At 39.3% G+C, this 20048-nt stretch overlaps 1 protein-coding gene and 1 long non-coding RNA gene across 13 annotated transcripts in view; one reads left to right on the forward strand and one right to left on the reverse strand.

Moving 5' to 3' along the window:
* LOC121662676 overlaps positions 1–13246 on the forward strand; it is a 35280-nt gene extending 22034 nt beyond the window's left edge. The window contains exon 2 of the long non-coding RNA XR_006015374.1: positions 7812–13246. This is a non-coding gene — a long non-coding RNA (uncharacterized LOC121662676). The remainder of the gene's footprint in view (positions 1–7811) is intronic.
* The window catches only part of DLG2 (discs large MAGUK scaffold protein 2), a 998396-nt gene extending 978360 nt beyond the window's left edge, over positions 1–20036 (reverse strand). For 9 of the 12 annotated variants that reach the window (XM_042024069.1, XM_042024064.1, XM_042024068.1 and 6 more), the window contains exons 1-3: positions 19903–20035; positions 18144–19228; positions 2155–2286 (exon numbers count right to left, since the gene is read on the reverse strand). In XM_042024069.1, the coding sequence (XP_041880003.1) occupies positions 2155–2286; positions 18144–18162 (151 nt within the window). In that variant the 5' untranslated portion in view covers positions 18163–19228; positions 19903–20035. Of the gene's footprint in view, positions 1–2154; positions 2287–18143; positions 19229–19278; positions 19692–19902 lie in introns of those variants that run through there. The other 3 variants (XM_042024070.1, XM_042024060.1, XM_042024067.1) reach the window with 3 other exon arrangements.
* Between the last annotated feature and the right edge of the window lie 12 nt (positions 20037–20048).

Here is a 20048-nt window from a genome sequence, read left to right on the forward strand (position 1 = left end):
TACAGCCTAAAAAGGTCAATCATTCTAGATAAAACCAATGTTTGACAGTAAATGAATTTTGGAAAGCAATGAACTCAGACTCTGAATATTAAGTCTCATTAAAATCAGGCACAGAAAAATGGACACTTTCAAGACCATTAGACATTCTGTAAATAAAAAGACAAAGGAACATTAGCAGCACAGAATTTAAAAAGTGACCAGAAGCTCTCCCTTAAGGTATTCCTTTGTGTGGTGGTCTGATTTATAGGTGAGTAGAGAAAATATGCCATGAAGCTAAAACAGATGTCATGGAAGTGGGATTTTTTTTAAATACTCATTATGCAAGAATATCATTATTGATTGTGTAATAACATCATCTACCACACTTAAAATGTGTGGCATGTCTCCTCTCACTGAGGAGAGCTACCTCTTTAGTATTGTTCCAGAATCTAGACCAGTCAAGTAACAAACCAAATGTAATAACCAGAGACTTTGAGCACATCTTGCAATTCCCAAATCTCTTCTACAAAAGGAAGCATTTAAGAACAAGGAAAAGACATCTAAAGGCCCACAAATTAAAATGCTAACTTCTGTAACACCATACTCCTCACTCTGTTATTGTAGCAATCAAAGGATGTAAGTTCTTCTTTGGATTCAACCTTAAGGTAGCTACAATCACTTTTTCATTTCTGACATGTGTAATACAACAACAGATATTGTAGCATAGCCACAAACAAAGCAAACATGTTGTTAGAACACTTTGAAGTATTCTAACTACTTCCAAGTAGTGCAGAAGTAAATGTACAGCTAATGTCACTTCCGTGACTGGTGTATTTCTTCAGCACACACTTCTATATCCACAGTCACCTTCATAAAAACAATATAGAAACATCCCATCTTCTTTTTTTTCTCCTTTTTTTTCAAATCTATTTACAACTATATGGTAACTTCAATTCAATTATTAATCTATTTCTTTTTTTAAAGCATACAGAACAATTAAAATTATGTAGAGTTCATAAAATAAAGCTAATCACTTTAAAGAAGCTGAGAAAAGTTACAAGTAAAATAGCACTAACATTAATTAATTCCATTTGCAGGAAATGTTAGAGGCTGGTAACACACATTTTTCACAGAAATTCCTGAAACTATTCCTGGACCTCTACTGTCTTCACAGTAATACTGCATTATTGATGTGCTTCTACTTTTATGACATATAATCAAAATTTTTCCACAGCTGGTCCTGACTGTAGCTCTGCAAGGAGCACAGTTGATACTCTGGCTTCAAACAGCCAGAAGTTGAAGGCTCATGTGCTTCCACAAACATAATTTGTGTTAGGAGATGCACCCTTGAGATGAGCTCCCCATAAAATGTGCAGATGTGTGTGAAGGAAGGGCTATGTAATATGAGCAAGAGGGCAGAGGCAGGTAGAGCAAGGGAGATGCACAGTTATAGTCACCACTTCCCATGACTGGCAGCTCAGGCACAGCACAAGGAACAACAGGGATGCTAAGGCAAACAGGTATATTCATAACCTTGAAAACATTATATATAATAACTTACGGAGGTTGTTTTATATAAAGCTCCAAAACAACAAGCACGTGATTTTTTAACAACATTTACAAGATGAAATGGGGATCTTCAAGTAAGTGGAAGAAAGACTGATCAATACACCAGCACATCTATTTGAACACTGCAACGTCACATGAATGTGTCCTGGAGCAATTTTCTTGACACATTTTTGAGTTTCTCTGCTGACACTTTTCACAAAAGCATAATTCAAAAGACACAAAGATTTTCAATGCAACTTGGTGCCACTGAAATCAATTAGAGTTCGGCCTTTTACCTGTGGAGATGGCTTCATCTTCAGCTTTGCATAAGCAGTTATATCCTACTCTGATTCTGTACCATTAAGTAAAGCAAAGCAGCAAGGTTTAGGAATAACTATTCAATACCTTAACTTGTATTAGGTTTCTGTTACTCTTTCTTTCTCTGTAAGTAAGAAAATACCTTTGAAATATCAGGACAGAGTTTCTCCACAGAGAACCTGGAAGGATCATCTCAACATGCTTTTCATCATAAACACAAATTAAATAGTGACTAATAAGAAAGTTACTGGGTCTGATCTAGCTCAGGCCTCCAAGAGCATGCATCTAGTATTAAACATTAGTACCTACCTAGAAGTGCCTGAAACAAGCTGCTCTTAAAGATGCCCATCACCTTTCTGATGGCTTTTTTCAGCTGTTGCTCTTCTGGCTTCCGTAGTTTTTTGCAATATTCTTCCAGCAGCACTAAAGCTCGGTCAGTATCTAAAAAAAAACCGCAAGCACAACAATGTCTTTATTGGCTCTGGAAAGTATCTAAATGATCAAATATTAACTACACATTTTGAGAGGCATTGTTCACACATGTAAGGAACATTTACAGCAAATGTTTATAGCATCATAAAATCACCTATGGTTGGAAAAGATCTACAAGATCGAGTCCAACTATTAAACCAGCACCACACCATGTTCCCCACCAAACCATGTCCCCAAGTGCCACACCCACATGCCTTTGGAACACTTCCAGGGATGGTGACGTTTTTGCTTTCTGTCATCAGCTATATGTCATGAGCAATATAGGCAACACTGCACAGGAAAATGATCTTTGGAACAGCATCTATAACAAGTGCTCAACTTCCATTTATCCAAAACCATCTGGAAGCTATGGGGCCTGGACCAAATTACAACTTGCAGAAGCTACAAAATTATAGACAATAACCATTATGGATACCCATGCAGGAAAACTGGCTTTAAAACACATTCAAAGACATGAAAGTGTTTGCTTTGCATCTGCAGCACTCAGTTCTCTGTTCTCTGACTGACAAATGTATATATGAAAGGCAGGTGTCCAAGAGTGAGGCTGGTTTTTTCTATTCCCTCAATACATAAAATTGCTATCTACCTCTTTGGAAAATGAGACTTTGATAGCAGACTTTCATCCATGTGCTGGTTCAAAGAGAGCAATCCAGCCTTTCTGTAAGAGCCCAGAGGAACAGAGCGCTGTTTCTCCTGCTGCTATTATCTTTGTGTAGTCACTTGCCAAGAGCATGAGTGACATAAAATTGCATGAAATCCAAACATCGCCATCTTACAGATAAGAAAATAGAGGACCATGGAGAATCAGACTTCATCTAGCCTTCTCCCCATCCCAGCTAGATCCCAGAAATGTACACAAACATATGTATGGCACTGAAATATCTGTACACACTTTTGTAATTGTATTGCCACCAAGTTTTCCGTAAGATTACCCAACACTAAAAAAAAAAATCAAATTAATAATTATAAGCACTTGCCTCAATCTAAATTTCTCATTTCTTACACTAGAGTTCAATGCAAGTTTCATTACTAGGAGAGGGTCAGATTCCTCTGGTTAGACTAAATTTAACAAAGTAGTGTAAAATGCTTGGAAAGCCAAAAAAAACCTTTTACAATTCTTTTCTAAATAACTAAACGAAAGCTTCTTTTTCACTGTATAAAGATTGACTGTCTTTGTTCAGGGTCTTGATGACCCCTGTAACATAGGCCTTGGGATGTGACAAGCAGGTGAGTTCACATTAGAGGCAGAGACATGATTTGTATTCTGTAACCTGACTACATTCTAAAATTTAAAAAGGGGAAAATTGTAATCAATCATTAAAGTCTAAGAAGATGCAACTTTTTTCTTTCGCCTCACAGAAATTCTAGCTGGTCACAGGCATTTTATCAGAGAAATGAAAAACCTAATTAATAAAAAGGAGTTTCATTTAAATGTTTTTATATGTGCACAGACATATGCATATAATATATAGAATCATAGAATCATTAAGGAAAAGAGCTCCAAGATCATTGAGTCCAATCTTATGCATATATCACATAGATAGGAAGATTAGGGAGCATTTTGTAGCAGCGTAGACATTATTATAATGGAGAAGCTCACAATTCTCTGCTTTAATCCCACCTTGACAGGGGTCTCCAAGACAAACCCCTTCTTTCTATGAGAGCCGTCCTTGGGGCAGGTAAGGATTAGGCAATTGCACCTAGGACCACTTATAACCCACAGAGAGAGAGAGAGAGAGATCAGCTCTTTTGAAGGCCACATCACAATACCTGAGTTGGGCTTCCATCACAAACCATCCAAATCAAAAGCACAGCCTTGAAAGAAAGCTCTGGATCCAAGTGGGATATGGTTGGGTACAAAGAACTACTTCTAGCTCAGCTGTGAGCTCAGCTTCTTTTGCCTTGAAAACCCCAATCATATCATACCTTTTATTGACCTAATGACTGTGCCTGACCCACCTGTGGCACCTGTACTTTCACTGATACACTGAACGTTCTGGACAGCCTCAACGAAATAATTATCCCGTAACTTAAAGCATGGGTTGGAATCAGTAATTCACCTTCTCCCAAGTACAGACATGGATACGTAATGAATCCATGGCTACTTATATTAAAGTGAAGCAGCAGAGTGGTGGAAAACCACTGCAAAGTATCCAGTACTGAGGACACATTTTAAGAGTGCGCCAAGAAATTAGGAAAATAGGATGCAAATGCCTTTTCCACATCAGGGATACCACTCCCTCTTTCTTCGTGACTTGGTGAAACATTTCCTCCTTCATCAGTCATTCCTTTCCTGAAGTGCACAGTTTGTATTTAAAAAAAAAACAGCTACAAAAAGTAGCATCATTTGGGGATATGAGCAGTTTTTATTTTCACTTGAAATATTATTTTTCAATTCATGAAGATGAAAGAATTCTATTTTTTGTTTACCCCAGAAGAGTCCTAAACGCTACAAACTGAACAACCAGCTACAAAGCACAGTTCTAGTGCCAAATCTAAATCCCAGATAAATCCCAGATCAAGTAATGATCTTCCTGCCTAATTTTCCTCTCTAGCTTTAATAGGATACATTAATTTTTACTCCATCCCTAAGCTCCAGCATGGAGTTGCAACTTTTTCCTGCACAATCTCACTTGGCAGCAGTGTATCTAGCTTTCCAAATAACCTGTGATGGGTGACATGTGCTGGGAGATTCAATCAGGATCCCCAGGAATATCCCGACCAAGAGTATTTTAGCGTGTCGGGGAGAGGGGCCGTGCAACCATTCCTACTGGAGCAGTCCTGAAAAGCCAAGGGATTTATGGAGACTATTCGAATCTCCAGTCAATTTGTCACCCAATTAGGCTTTCAAAAAAGAACTTTCCCCCTTCTTGATGAGCTATCCTGGTTATAAATTACTCAGAACTAGATCTTCATATGGATTTGACAGTATTTATCATGCCAGGGCACAATCCTGTTCAGCACCAGCACAGCACATTCCTACCTCTGCACAACACAGAGCAATAGGAAATAATGTAATAAAATGGCACAGCTGAAGAATGCTCAGTACTCTCCCCAAAATAGTAACCACTGTCAACTCCCAGTCATACCCAAAACAGATGAGGACATCCAATAATTTTTCCTTTGCAGCTACAAAGCTTAAGTACTATCTGGTTGCAAGAATGGACTGCCTGGACTGCAACACAATAGTCAAATAAGAACCATATTTCCTGCCACCCAGTTAAGTGGAAGTTTCTGAATCTGAATTCCCACACATTCTTTTCATCAAGAAGAATGAGAGATTGGTGGCTTTCATGAGGGACTGGATCACTGTATACATTACAATATCCAGTGAAGCACACGGTTAATTTATAGCAGCCAAAGTAAGTCCCGTACCTTACAGAGTATATCAAAAATGCAACCAAAAAGTCTTTGTACTATGGCATCACTATTCTCCAGTAGTAATACCAAAAACAAATTTAAGCAAGACAACAAATCCACTGAACACACAACTTAATATCCCAAGAGGTGGGCCTCTGTGTGGATCCTGAGTAGGTCCTTTGTCTGTGAACAAAAGATCACTGAAAAGTCAGCATCAGCTGTGCCCCATGAGGCCTGCTGGACATAACTCTAATTTTTTTTACTGCTTCTTTGTATTTAATAACACTATTTTTAAATTTATCCTATTGGCTTTGAAAGATGACTTTGACAAGAACCATTCAGAAGATACAGTCCTACAAAAACACACTTATATTCTTAGAGTTAGTAAAAGCATTATTGTTTTGTTTCAATAAATCATACTCAAAACATCTTAATACAATTGCAAGGAAAAACCATGAGGAATAAAACAGCTTTTATGGTCCTGCAGGATCTTGTCTAAGAGCTTATCAGTTAATCCAAACTAACTCACAATTCTGTAAATTCTATTGCTTTATCACTCCGTAATTTTTTAAGCGGTTCAGGAATCTTTATGGTTTATGTTACTGATCAGGGAATGGGTAATTGCTACAATACAGCAAATCAGAGATCTGTTACACTGACATGAAATTATAGAGCAGTAGCTTTTCTTACTGGACTCCCTTGGAAAACTTCTTCCTTCCTCCCTCAGTCTAAAGTTTATCACACAAGGAATTACTCAATTTTTCTTCTACAGAATGAGTCTCTGCTTAACTTACTGTATTGATCTATGTAAGAAACAAAAAAGAGGCAAATCCTTGGGGTTATTATTCTAGATGGGATCATTACAGAATACTCCACACTTCAGAGTACCCACACTATATATAGACTTTTCTGTCATGTTGATTTTTAAAGCTCAATAAGTAGACATTTATGCCGTAGAGTTAAAGTAATCTGTTGGGGCAATGCTTATACATCTGATGAAACAAATACAAAAATTGTATATAAAATTGTATAGAAAACCCAAATTATATTGTAACAAAATGCAACTTCAGTATATCTTACAGACAAAAAGTTTTCCAGGGATACGGCCAACAAGAAATTAAGTCATACATTCAAGCACATACAGAGTAAGGTGCTCTAGATAACAGGAAAAATTAAATTCTCACCAATAAATTGTTTCCTAAAGCATTGCTCTTAAAATGTAAGCTACACATATGAAAGACTAAATCTGATAATTATGCATATTTAAAGTAATTATGCAATAATTTTATCATCAACTTTACTAAAATGATGTCAAAATCAATTCTATCTATTTCTCGGGGTCCATATCCTAGATCTGGATGCCACTTGCAATACTAACCAGTACCTTGAAGCAGAAGGATTCCCTTCCTCTGCTGGTTTGTTTCTGAGTTTTTGCTACCCTCTCATGTTTTGCAAGCACATTTTTAGAATCACTTTGAAACTCCATATAGGCAAGGAGACACTATACTCACTGCAGTATTTACAGTAGAGTCCTGGTAGAGTTGAAGCATCTGCAGCTCTGTTGGTGTGGGCAGTTGTGTTGATTAAAAAGTTTTGTGCCTTCATACGGGACTGAGGATGACACAGCCATGCCTGCATGTGGCAGGTCACCCAACACGCCATAAGACCCAGGAAAAAATGTTTCTTAAATATGTCCCAGATGTTTATTCACACTATTGATCCTTCAGATGAACTAAATACATTACATATGAAGATAATTTAGGTTTATCCATAAATTTCAACAACTAATAAGGAGAAGATTTAACTAACAGGATTAATTGAAACTATATGAGAAAGATAAAAGTGATTTAAAAACCAGTCTCCAAGCAGCTCCATTTTCAATCCAAGGTTTGTTGAATGATGATAGCTCAAACCAAAGGAGAAGGTAATGGAAGCTCCACATAACTCAAGCAGATGCTGCTAAGGCCATGTATATGGCTATTTCCAAGCCATTAGAGCCCCTTCTGGCTGCAGCAAAGTCATATAGGCTGAACTCTATATGGAGCCATATATGTAACTGGCCAGGATCAGTCACTGATTTTGCACTCAGATTGTTGTGCTTTGAACACCCCCAGCCTGCTGAGAGTTGCTGCTGCCTTCCTTGGGAGTTTGATCCTGTCACCCAAATCCTGCTATGAAGCAAGGTAGCTCAGAAGATGGAGAGAAAAAAACGAAAATATGATTCCAAACTCAGCAAGTTCTGCCTTGCACATGGAAGAAATCACAGTCAGCTGGTTAACAGTACCCTGCACCAGCACAAGAGAGTATCACTGCCTCTCAGAGTACCAAGTCTACCACAGCCTGTTGGTAAGTTTAGAAACATATTTACATTTCTCTCCTCCCACTGGCATCAGAGTTTGTGAATGAAAAGACTTTTGGGGTGCAACAGTGTGGGAAAATGTCAACTTAAATGAAAAATAAGGTTTCATCAGTGAGAGGTGTTTAACATTAATTGAGATCTAACCCTGAGTTGACAAGATAAAGTGGTTTTTATTTCAATTTCTCTTTTTTTTTTTTAATCTGCTCTTTTTCCTAAAAGGGATTTCAATTATCTTCCAACTTGCAAGTCTGTTGTAGAGGTGAATTTTAAAAGAAGAACACACAAACGCATTTCAGGAGACACTTTCCAGGTTTTTGAGAACCAGAACTGGGAAAATGTAGGGCGGGCACTGAAGCAGGAAAAGCACGAAGAATGGTGGAGAAAAAACACAGGAGCCAAAATAGAAGTGAAAAATGGAACCAGAGCACCAGGAAAGGGAGCGAGGAAGTGTTCTCACTGAACTTTGATAACTTTAGAAGAAAAGGATCTCAAAAACTACTTTCATTTTGGAGAGTTCACACCTTCATTTAGATGACCAAAAGAGACAGAGGAGCAAACACTGTTCCCTGCCTCAGTTATTTAAAGATGTCTTGATTTGATTCTCTGGTCTGGAAATCTCAAAAAATTAAAATGAGTTTTTACAGATCAGCAGGAGGGAATGCAGTAGTTCCTAGGAAATTCCCAAGCAACCAGCCTTGGGACTGACCCAAGTCAAAACCATTAGTACCACATTTACCTTCCCTGATCTTCACACAGAACACCAAACACAAAGGAATAAATCCTGCTAATACACAATGCTCTGGACCCACAGAGGAAAAGAGTAGAAAGCCAGTTAAATTTTAGAAAGAAATTCAAGAAACAGTACACTAAGATGGTTGAGAAAAACACAAGCTGTAGGCTCCCATGGTTCAAAGGACTTGAGAACTACTACACAAACGATAATCATAAAATATTTACATATAAACATCAATATGAGACACGAATAAATCGACCAGACTGCACAGAGGGAAAGCAGACAGGGAATATGTGTACAAACCAGAAAGCTCCCAGCATCTTGGGCCCTTCATCTCTGCAAGAGGACTTTAAACAACTATCAAGAAAATGCAGCATATGGGTTATACAGCCTTGAGGAAGCATAAGGCATGACGTATGTGACAATCACCCAGTGTGGTGAGCACTCACAACAAACAAGCAAAAGGGTTAAAAATAACAGCTTCTCAGGATATGCATGGCACATAAACCCATCTTCTGTCCTACTAGGGAAAACAACAGGACAGAAAAAGGGGGGGTAATCATCAAATGGATTACCAGGCAGGCTTGTTTCTGGGGTTTCAGCTTTTAGCAACCAGATTGGCACACAGAGGAGGCCAACACATGGCCTGTGAAGATTAATCTTGGGCAAGTGGAGAGTCTTTCAAGGAATATTTCAAGTTGAGGTTGCATTCTGAGTTGCCCTTGCTCTGCATTAACTTTAAAAGGTGACATCCCTAAACTAACTGTAGCCTTGGTGAATTCTCTGCACAGACTGCTTTCCTACAAAACACCAACTTAGGAACAGTTCCGTTGTGAAGCAGTGTTACTCTAGACCATGATGCTGCCAGCAGACAAGAAATGGGCCAGACAGACTGTAAGAACTGCTATGCAAGTACAACAGCAAATTTCTCAGAACAAGGCAGTATTACATGCCCAGGTATATTAAGGGGAAACCAGGTATCCAAATGCCTAGGCAAACTGAAGTAAGGAGGACAGGCAGCTTTGCATTGAACAGTGTTACAATGCAGTTGTATTGTTGCAGGTATCTGTGGTCCACAGAGCTCATGGGAAAGGCTGCCACGGAACCACAAAAGTTGCTCAGCAGTCTCTTGTTCCAGAATATTGACTGGAGCAGATGATACAATACAGAGGGCTTAATGTTCTGCAAGTCAGATTGCTTTGAAGGGCAGGACTTGTGCTATAATGTCTCAGCTAAACTCTCTGAGAAACAGAACAGACAGACACCAAGAGCCTGGAGGAGCCCTATTAGGTTTTCAGTTTTCCTCTCTGCTGTGCAGAAGGACCAAGGCTTACACCCATCCCACAGATGGCATCTAATCGCACTGGTAACCTCCTACAACATCCACAAGATCCCTCACCATCTGACTTCAGTGCTTGAAGGTTCCAGTGTTTTCTTCTACTACACAAAAACAATCTTCTTTTTTTTATAAATCAGGACAACTACTTGTCCTCCAGATGTCAATGTGTAAAGCAAAACAACATTATTCGCTTTACAGCCTCTTCTACACTTGTTTGATTTGTCATGTCCCTTCCCTGCTCAGTGTCCTTTTTCCCAGTTCCAGCCTCTGCAACTTTTATATACTGCTTACATTCCCAAAGCCTCTTATTCTCTTTTCTGGAATTAAATTTGTCTTAAATCTACAAACTCAGGCTGGAGACCCAGTAATGATACAGGAACACTGACTGGTGGATGGAGATGGACAGAAGAACTGTCAGCTTTATGAACCACCACACACACACACACACACACACACAACCAGGGAAGTGATGTGTTCTTTTTTTGCTTATTTGTTAAGAATCAGACTTTTTGTCTAACTTACTATAAGGAAAACTAAGAAAAATTTCACTTATCAGTGTTGATTAGTTCAGCATAACCTTGTTGTCCATGTATCTTCACGCTTGATTTTACAACATATAACCACACATCTGTTCTGTTAAAATGCTGCCTTCGCACATTTTTTAGTTTTAAATATAATTCTTTAAACTTGACTAACTGTACTTACACAAGGAATAGGATAACTATATAAAGATCAGGAACTGGTTCAGCATAAACTCACAAACTTTACTCCAGAATTTCCGTAAATCAGAAAGGATTCTGAAAACCAAGTGACATTCCTGCTTCAGCACCCCCACATGGGACTATCTGACCCCTGCAATCCCACAGATATGCCTTGTCTACTCATCCCTGCCTGTAAACTAAAACTAAATCTTGAAAAAATAATCAGCATTTAGTGTACAATCTGTTAATCTTATGTATCACACTTCACCATAAGGAAGAGCCCACTTCTTATCAGGGGCTTATTCTGGGACCTGAATTCTTCCCACCACACCACTTTTTTTCAGAAGGGCTTTAGCAACTGCTGATATCACACCAGGACCATTCCTTTTTTCCAATGAGTTCTCTTTTCCCAGATATGTTCAAGGTAATGTGGGACCTGTTCACTAGCAATCCTTGCTCCAGTTTGGTGACCTGGCTACACAGGTGACCTGTTTGCGTTTCAGACAACAGAATGAGCAGATTCTGGGGCCTTGAGACTCCTTCCAAAACTACAGACACTCTGCAAGTACAAGCAGCTTCACCTGACCTTCTTGTTTCTGCCTTTCAAGTGTCACAATGTTAAAATCTAGGTGTACAAATGCTAATGTTAAATCAACAATGCAAATATGAAGGCAGAATGAAAAATGAAGCCACAAACCCTCAAAATGACATAGCACAAAATGAAAACCTCTTATTTATACAGCTGAATAAATGTAAATTGACATCTTAACACTGCAAAATTATCAGAGTGCCCTGCTTTGAAGAGCTTACAATCTAATTGAATGCAAGACACAAAACTAGTGGAACTTGATGTATAGTTGCAAGAGTAAAAACCAGGAGTTGCACACTTAGTACAGCAGCTCTGCATTTTTTTTTCCTTTAAAAGAACACTCAGTATCAAAATAACAATAAATGTGAAAATTGGAGTGAGACAGAAAACTAACAAAAAGATGCCTGTTGAGGAATAAATAACTTCAAAACTAATACAAAAGAATCATTATACTGCATGAAAGAAAACAATTCAGTAACACAAATGTCTTTCTAGTGATGCAAAAAAATAACATGGAATGAGATCAAATTACCTTTATTTATTAGCAAAATAGGCATTATGGTCTTACATTTTCTCACATCCATGTTGGAATTTTTAATTTAAGAACCTTTGTATTATACTAGAATCTCTGAGTCAATAAAAAAACCCAACATGTGCCTTGAGGCAACAACACAAAATAAATTTTACATTTTGGATATTAAACAACTGGGTCTGTAGATTTGCAAAGCGTGGGTTGGGGTTGCTTGGTTGGTGTTTTTTTGCTTAAAAGCACAGCTTAGAAGACATCCACCTGCAAGGCAGTGTTAGCATAGTGCTCAACACCTAGAACTGAACTAGAAGGTACCTGGAATTATTCCACTACAGCATAATGTGAGATATGCCCATACAGTCAGGCAGGAAAAGAGCATTTGAAATCAGAAAAGATTGGTTTCTGCTTGTGAAACTGTAAATTGTCCAGATTCCCTCTTTCCAGGAAACTCTACATGATTCAATTCCCTGATAAATATGCTTTGAAGGATGCATTAACCTCTTCAGCCCAAAAGTGGGGACAGACTTAAGGACAATTGCTCTGACTTGCTCTGGCAAAGAGTTTACTGTCACCAAAAACTCTTCTGGACCACATCCAATAAAGAGCAAATGTTTTCTTCACATATTTTGTATGTTTATTACTACTGTCATCACCCATCAGGTCAGGGCAGCTTTGCTGGCTCTTTCTGGGATGAATATGGCAGGAGAAAACATGATCTTTATTTCTATTTTTATAAAGCTGTTGTTTGGCACTGTGTTAATTTACAGTAAATACAAGAAGACACCACAGAGAAACAGACCTTAAATACTTTTAAGAAGCAGGAACCTGGTATGACGTGACCAAAATAAGCATATCTGAGTAAGGCAGATTTTCTCATTTTGCTGAAGCAGGGACTGCAAAATCATCTTTTATCACATTTGTCCACTAGTTACAAATTCAGCTTTTTCTCCATGGTTACCCTCTGACATCTAACTTGGCCATCTGGAACAAATTCAGAAGGAAAGAAGAGAGGATGAGAAGGAAAAAGATTATGCTTATAATGCAAGTCACCATTGCTTCTACTGAGCGCAATATGCACTTAACAGGAATGGAGGAGAGGATGCACAGCTGCCTCTTGTGCTTGTATCAACACTATGGTTGCTTCCAATTCCAGTGACTAAGAGTACAATAATTTATAACACTTTTTTCCCCACAAAAATAATGAATAGTGTTAATTTATAGCACTCACAGAACACACAGTGTCAGCTCTCATAAATATCTCAGATAAGGAGATGTTTTTGCCACTAAAATTAATATGAGAGAATGAGACATCATCAAAGTGAGGTAAGTGAGTTATAGTGTGGTTACCCTGTGTTTTCTCTATGGGGAGAGAGAAAATGACAATTGTCCAGAAGGCAATGCAGATCTTAGGTGTCTTAAAATGCCCTTTGGAGATGGATCTCTCTCTCTGATGACCAAAGGAACCCTCCAGGACAAAAAGCTGGGCACCTTGCATAGGTGAGGCAACTAAAATAGGATGGACCTGCATTAAACATCTGAGAAGTACCAGAATAACAACAGAGCTGAAAAACAGTTTAGATTTCACTATTCCCAGTCCAGAGCCCACTTAGCTTTGCAGTCTGCATGCATATAACAAAGGCTTGTTCTGTGTAATGCCCACTCCTATAGTCCTTTTGTGGGCAAAACACTTCACTGTTTCTCACAGTGGAAACAATGTCTGGCTGGGAAAAGCTCACTGCCATAAAAGCAGTGACATCTTTAAATCAAAGCTTTGTGGTGAAAATTGGCATGGTTTAGATAGTAATTTTCTGACACTTGTTTGTTTAACTCTTGGAAACCTAAAATTGTGCTTTCCACAGTCTGTAAACACAACTAAAATCTGCACTGCTCCCATTCAATTAACTGTAAAAGCTGAGAGGTAGTTGAACAAAACTTGGAGTGAAGGATGTGGCCTTTTAGCCATGTACTTATTTGAGAATACTTATTCAGCAACTGAAAGGACAAAAATCTTGTAATACCAAGTACCTACTACAAGTGAAAGAGAAACAAAATTTCCAATATATGTTGGATTTGCTGCTGTAAGATGTAAGGAGCCTGAAACCACATTTGAGATTTTTGAGCACAAAAAGTTATGATCCTAAATTTAAATTTTGTTAGCTAAAAAGAAGCTGCCAGTTTCAAAGAGAATTAGGGCATGAATGGGAGCTAGCTTTGTCTGGTCCTTTATGAACTTTGCTTTAAAAGCTCCTGCTGAGTTGTTTTTAGACCCCTTCCTTTCAACAGACCAGCCACAAAGTCAGCATTACCACTACAAAATCCAGCATTTCATAGAACATATCTGTCTGATTCTTCTAAATGGCTCAGAAGTTGTCCACACGGGATCAGACAGACATGTTTTAATCCTTGACATTGATGTGATTAATAAAACATGTCCTGGAAGGCATTTTTTAATATAAAAGAAATTATGCAAAAAGTTGTTCATGACAGAATCAGCACATCTTTACAAACTGGCTACAAGGTGGGGCAAGTCAAGATGGTATTAGCAGGCCACAGGTTTCATCTGACTAAAGGTACAATCCCTCTCCCTTTGAGAGATGGAAAGTGGGATGAGGGTAGTACAAAACCCAACACCCACATATCTCTGACTGCCTAGACACAGCTAGATGTGCAAGGAGGATGACAGGCTAAGTCTAGAAGCACATGTGCAGCCAGGCACCCAGATGCGGGGGCTCCTGCCATCTCTGCGTGAATCACAAGCAGGGCTCCAAAACTGGAATTTGGTCTCCATCACAGAGGAGCATGGATTTAATTAGTTCTTCCTATCACTGTGAAAGACATGAATGAATTACAGTAACATTTTTGCTATTAACTATTCTGTTGATGAATCCAAAATATATGCAATTACAGATCTAAATATAGTCCCTTACAGTTAACAGAAATCAAGCTAAGTAACTCAGGAAGGGAGGGAGGGAGGGTGGGAGGGAGAGCAGACATCTAAACCCACGCAAAAACCTGACTTCACTTCTTCTGCATAGTAGTACTATTTTACTTTGAAGTAAAGCCTTCCTCAAGAAGTTCCATAATATTTCTACAAATAGTTCTATTCAGAAACATTCTAGTTTGCAAAAGTCAAGTAAAAATTAAGCAAAAATAATTAATTTATTTTCTTTGCAAAATTGTTCATCTCATTCCATCTCTAAATGGCACTGTCCAACAAATCATTTTATAACTACTGTCAGATGTCTGTCTTGTCTCATTTAAAACTTCAAGTGTACTTCAAAATTAGAGATGAGCAAAAGCCAGAGAGAAGAGTCCTTTGTTTAACTGTGCAGCAGTAGTGTACCAATCCATACAATGTGTCACCCCATACCTAAAGAGAGTGCATCCAACACCACAGGATACCCCATAGTCCCTTTCCAGCCTCGCTTTTTGCTGAGACTGCCAGCAAGCATGTCAACTCTGTGAACATTCCTGGGAACTTGGAGCCTCATTGCCCTCCACACTGAAGTGAGAAAACCAAAATCTTTTCACTCTAGCAAATCAGGCAAGGGAAACCAGGTACTGACACATGACCAGAACCAGAAGCAAGTCTTCTTTTTCCACATCCATAAGAAATTAAAGCTTCCTCTAAGTTATAAGATTTTTATTATTAAGCAAACTATTTTTTTTCCTAACTATACAGGCCTGGACTTTCAAAAGCAAGATGGCAGGCATCACACCAAGCAGCAAGGCAAAGTATAAATCGAGTGCAAAGCCATGTGAAATTTGAAAACTGGTACTAGACGTGAGAGCTCTTTCAAAGGCAAATTCCCAAAATGCTTCAATTGTTCTTTAGAAAGACCCAGAACCTCCAGTGCCAAGGAAAGCAGTGCTTGGTAACAACTTCCAGTGATAAATATCAGTATGTTTTAAAGCTTGTTTTCACAGGTTTCTCTGTCTCCATACTGATTTTAGGAGAATATTTTAATCAAATCCAAAATAGCAATGCAGAAAGAAGTGCTGACATGGAGAGAGATAATCCTGTCCTCAATGCTGATACTGAAATACATACTCCTGCACAGCCTACAAGAGAGTATCCCACTGAGATTTCTACAGATGGCCTGGATGGGAAGGACAGTAGACATGAACTCCCAAATACCTAAGACCAGAAAGGGAAAATAAGTTATCATCAGAAATACTAAACTAGTTAGATACAAACTGCTGTCAAAATCATAAAGCAAATAAATGGGGAAAAAAATAAAAAAAAAAGAATCCCTTCAATCTCCCTAATATTCCTAGGAGTAAGAGGGATTAGTTGAAAAAACAGCCATCTTTTTAAAAAGGGTAGAATGTTTTGAGTTGCCAGCATGCTTTTAATTGCGTTTAGCAAGTTAAAGTCTATTGCACGAACTACACAAATTAAGTCCTTCAAAGTCACAATGAAGTTGCTGATTCGCCAACATTTTTAATCCTGCAATTTTATGCAGGATGCTTAACATGCCTAACATGCTTAAATACATTCTCAACAATACCCTTTTAATAATCAAATACATTCACACTGGCAACTTCAGTACACTGACTGACGTAACAGTTTGAAGTATTTCAACGGGCATATGTGTGTCTCTTGACTTTACATTTTAACATTGCCAAAACACACATCCCCACAACATGAAAGAAGAAAGTCAAGCCTTGGTGTACACTAAGACTGACCCAAACTGCCTGGAAACAAACAGGAAATCCACAGATTTTTAAGGCCAGAAGGGAATGCTGTGATTGCCAATCTCACTTCTGCACAAAGGAGCCAGTAAGATTTCACCCCAAAAATCCTGCAGCAAGTATTCGGAAACTGAGTAACAGCTGAACATCCGGCACAGAAACATCCTTAAGGTAAATCACCTAAATCAGGAGCAAAACTTAAATGATGAAAACTCTCCATTTTCCTTCTGTAAACAGGTAGGATACACAAGCCTCACCACTACATCAGGGTGACACTTTTGCAGCACAGCAGGAAGAATTACTAAGAACAGAACTCCTCCATACACATTTCCACCTTTACTACACATAACAGCAAGTGATTCCATGAATGACAATTCCATTAATTAAAATATTTCAGGTTTAAAGCTTCATTTCTACACTGTCATGTTTTAACGTACAATCACAAAATCCCATTTATTGTTTTTTTCATGAAAATAATTCTAGCAATCTGCGTGGTTTATCGTTATTTACATAGTAAACGTTAACTCATAACTAATGAAGGGTTATTCCTACAAGGAAGAGAATCCAAAGTCATGTCCACTACATCCTCTTTTCTGTTTGTAACATTCACTTTTTGCCCCTTCCCCCATATTTTGTATCATCAGATCCAGGGATATATCAGATCCCGGGACATCTGGATAGATGAGCTGAATAAAAAAAGGTTCACATGACCCTTATTCTATTAGCATATTCAGAAACTTTAAATCGCTGTCCAATTTGCAAGAAACCAGAAATAACCTAAGGTCTGTGAGTGTTTTCAGAGTAGGAATTTGCCTCCATATGCTTCCCAATTGTTGTTTGAAAGCTGGAAGCCACATTTTCCAAAGCTGCAAACACAAACTGGAGGTGAGAAGAGGCCAAGTAAGTAAGAAGTAAGGCTGTTTGTCTTTTCTTAAATGCTGCCATAGTACAGCCATAAAGACAGTAGTTTTATATTGTACTAAAGCATGGAAATTCAGGCTAATTAAAATCACATTTGAAAAAAGAAAACCCCCACTCAAATCATCTTCAAAACACAGCTCTCATAACTTGTTTTTAAAATTAGCCTTGAAACTTTGTTATTTATTTATGCTGCTACTGATAGCTGATGTTTATCCACCAAACATGTCACGATAGATAATAGATTAAACTATGGTTTTAGAATTTATTAGTGTTTGTAAGAGAGGCTTCTCACAAAATTAAATATCAAGCTTTTCTTGTGGTGTCTGTTCAAAATCTCAGATGGCTGATCTTTACAAAAAAACTATTTGAGGCCAAATTGGACATAAGTCTTAAAACACAGCATAAAATTACTTCTAAAAATTATTATTGTAAGTGCACAGATTTCTCTCCCATTTTCAATGCAAAAGAAAAAATTATTTCCATTCCCCATTAAAGCATTTTTAATTTGATATCGTTAAGTACTAGAAATCAACAATCTAACACAATGAAGACGCAATATGAATGAAGCTTCATAGCCCACCTTTCTTCTTGACTGGCATTCTTCTTCCTACTTCTCTGAATCTGGTTGCAAGCACTTATTTACAGGTACTAACGAAGTACTACTGGAACACTCTGCAAGGTCAGGAACTGACTAGCTATTGCAGAACACTCTTACAGTTCAGTTAGGAAATGCAGCTTCAATCTTCATTTCTATGAATACTTGCTGTTCCCTTGGATTGGGCTTCCGATGCTCTCCACAAATAAGAAAAAAAAAAAGGGGGGAGGGGGGTGGAAGAAGCTTTTTGATTCTTTTTTAAGAGATGCTTTCAATTTCTTTAAAATATATTTGACTCTATAAAAATACAAGAGCAAACGTTCCTTGGCAATATAAAACCTTATTATAACTCCTCTTCTGGCAGCAAAATTTCAAAATTAAAAGATTTTATGCAATACAATTAAGGCACAGTCCATCTCTAGGCAGCTGTCTTAATACTCCACCTGTACATGCTCAAAAACATATTATTTGCAGGACAAAAACGCCCAAGTAATCCAAATAAGCAGGAAGACAAAAACAATCCAAAGTGCCTCTTTAAGTTCTTTCACTTCTTGAATTAATTTTGCTAGCTATGTATTAGGTGACTACACAGCAGACTGAAAAGATCCCTTTTTCCTCACCAGACAAGAGCCTTCAAATATCACCCTCTTACCCAACAGAAGTCACTGGGCAGACACTTTCATTTTTATTATCTGCAAGCCACCCAGACTTACGGTCTTTAATGTCCCTCTGATCCTCCCATGTATTAAAAGAGAGGATTGAAAACGAGGAAAGCAATCCCTTGACCTGGAATTATTAAAGTGACAGTGCTGCTCACTGGGCACTTGGGCAAAGCAGATTGCTTTATACTGGAGTCATTTACTTCATGCCATTCCTTCCCTTGCCAAGCAGCAGCCACCTCGTGAAAGAGGAATAAGGAGAGTTAGGAGAAGAGCTTCACAAAAGGTTCATTTTCAGAGATAATGAAGTATTAATGAAATAAAAAGCAAGCCATGAGATCAGTCCGGAGTTCCCCACTCAGAAGCGCAGCTGGTTGGCTTCAGTATCAGCCTCTCTCTCTCCCCCTTTTTCTGGAAAAACAAAAAGAGAAACAGAAACGGGATAGATTTTCTTCATCTACCTCGTTAAGGAAAAGTCTGAGAAAGGCGGACAAGCTCCGAATGCTTCCCTTCCCCGCGTGAACGAGGAGCTGCGATGCACATGACAGGGCTTTGCTGTGCATCGTCTTCTCTGGGAGATGGGAACTGAGCTGGTGAAGGGGGCGGCTCTGCTTTGCTCGCTAATGTTCACAGTTGGGATCTGTTCGTCCCCGCATCCCGCGGGCAGGGACTCAGGGGCTGTCCCCCCTCATCTCCTTCCCGCTCCCCCGGTTCCCTCGAACCCAAAGGGGTCTGCCTGCTGCTTTCTGAGGCGAAACGAGACACAGAGGGCTGGCTGGGTGGCTGGGGAACCGGGATGGGGTGCAGGTGAACTGGAGGAGCCAGGCTGGGATTAAGGAAAAGGACAATTCCCCCTACGGTTGCTGAGGGACACGAGAGAGGCAGGAGCTGAGGGGATGAGGGAGGGCTTGGAGGTGGGGCGAAGCGAGATACAGCCGGGGCGAGGGGCGCTCGAAAGGGGCGGGACGGGGAGGGAGCACAAAGGAGCCGGAGGCGAGGGAAGGGGGCAGCGGGCGTTGCGGGGGCTGAGGGGGCGAGCGGGAGGGAAAGGGGCGCGGGTTGAGGGGAGGGGGTCAGCGGGTTACCCCGAGGACTGGGCCTCCCCGCACCGAAGGGGGAGTCCCCGCGTCCCGGCCGCCGGTGCAGAGTCCAGACTCAGCCCTGCCGCCATCGAGGAGCCGCCGCCGCCATCCGCCGCCCCGGCAACCAGCGCCGGGCGCCGCCCGCCGGC

This window comes from Corvus kubaryi, unplaced genomic scaffold (assembly GCF_017639235.1).
Source record: "Corvus kubaryi isolate FWS band 111438036 unplaced genomic scaffold, C.kubaryi_AGA036_p1.0 37260, whole genome shotgun sequence".
NCBI classification, from domain to species: Eukaryota; Metazoa; Chordata; class Aves; order Passeriformes; family Corvidae; genus Corvus; species Corvus kubaryi.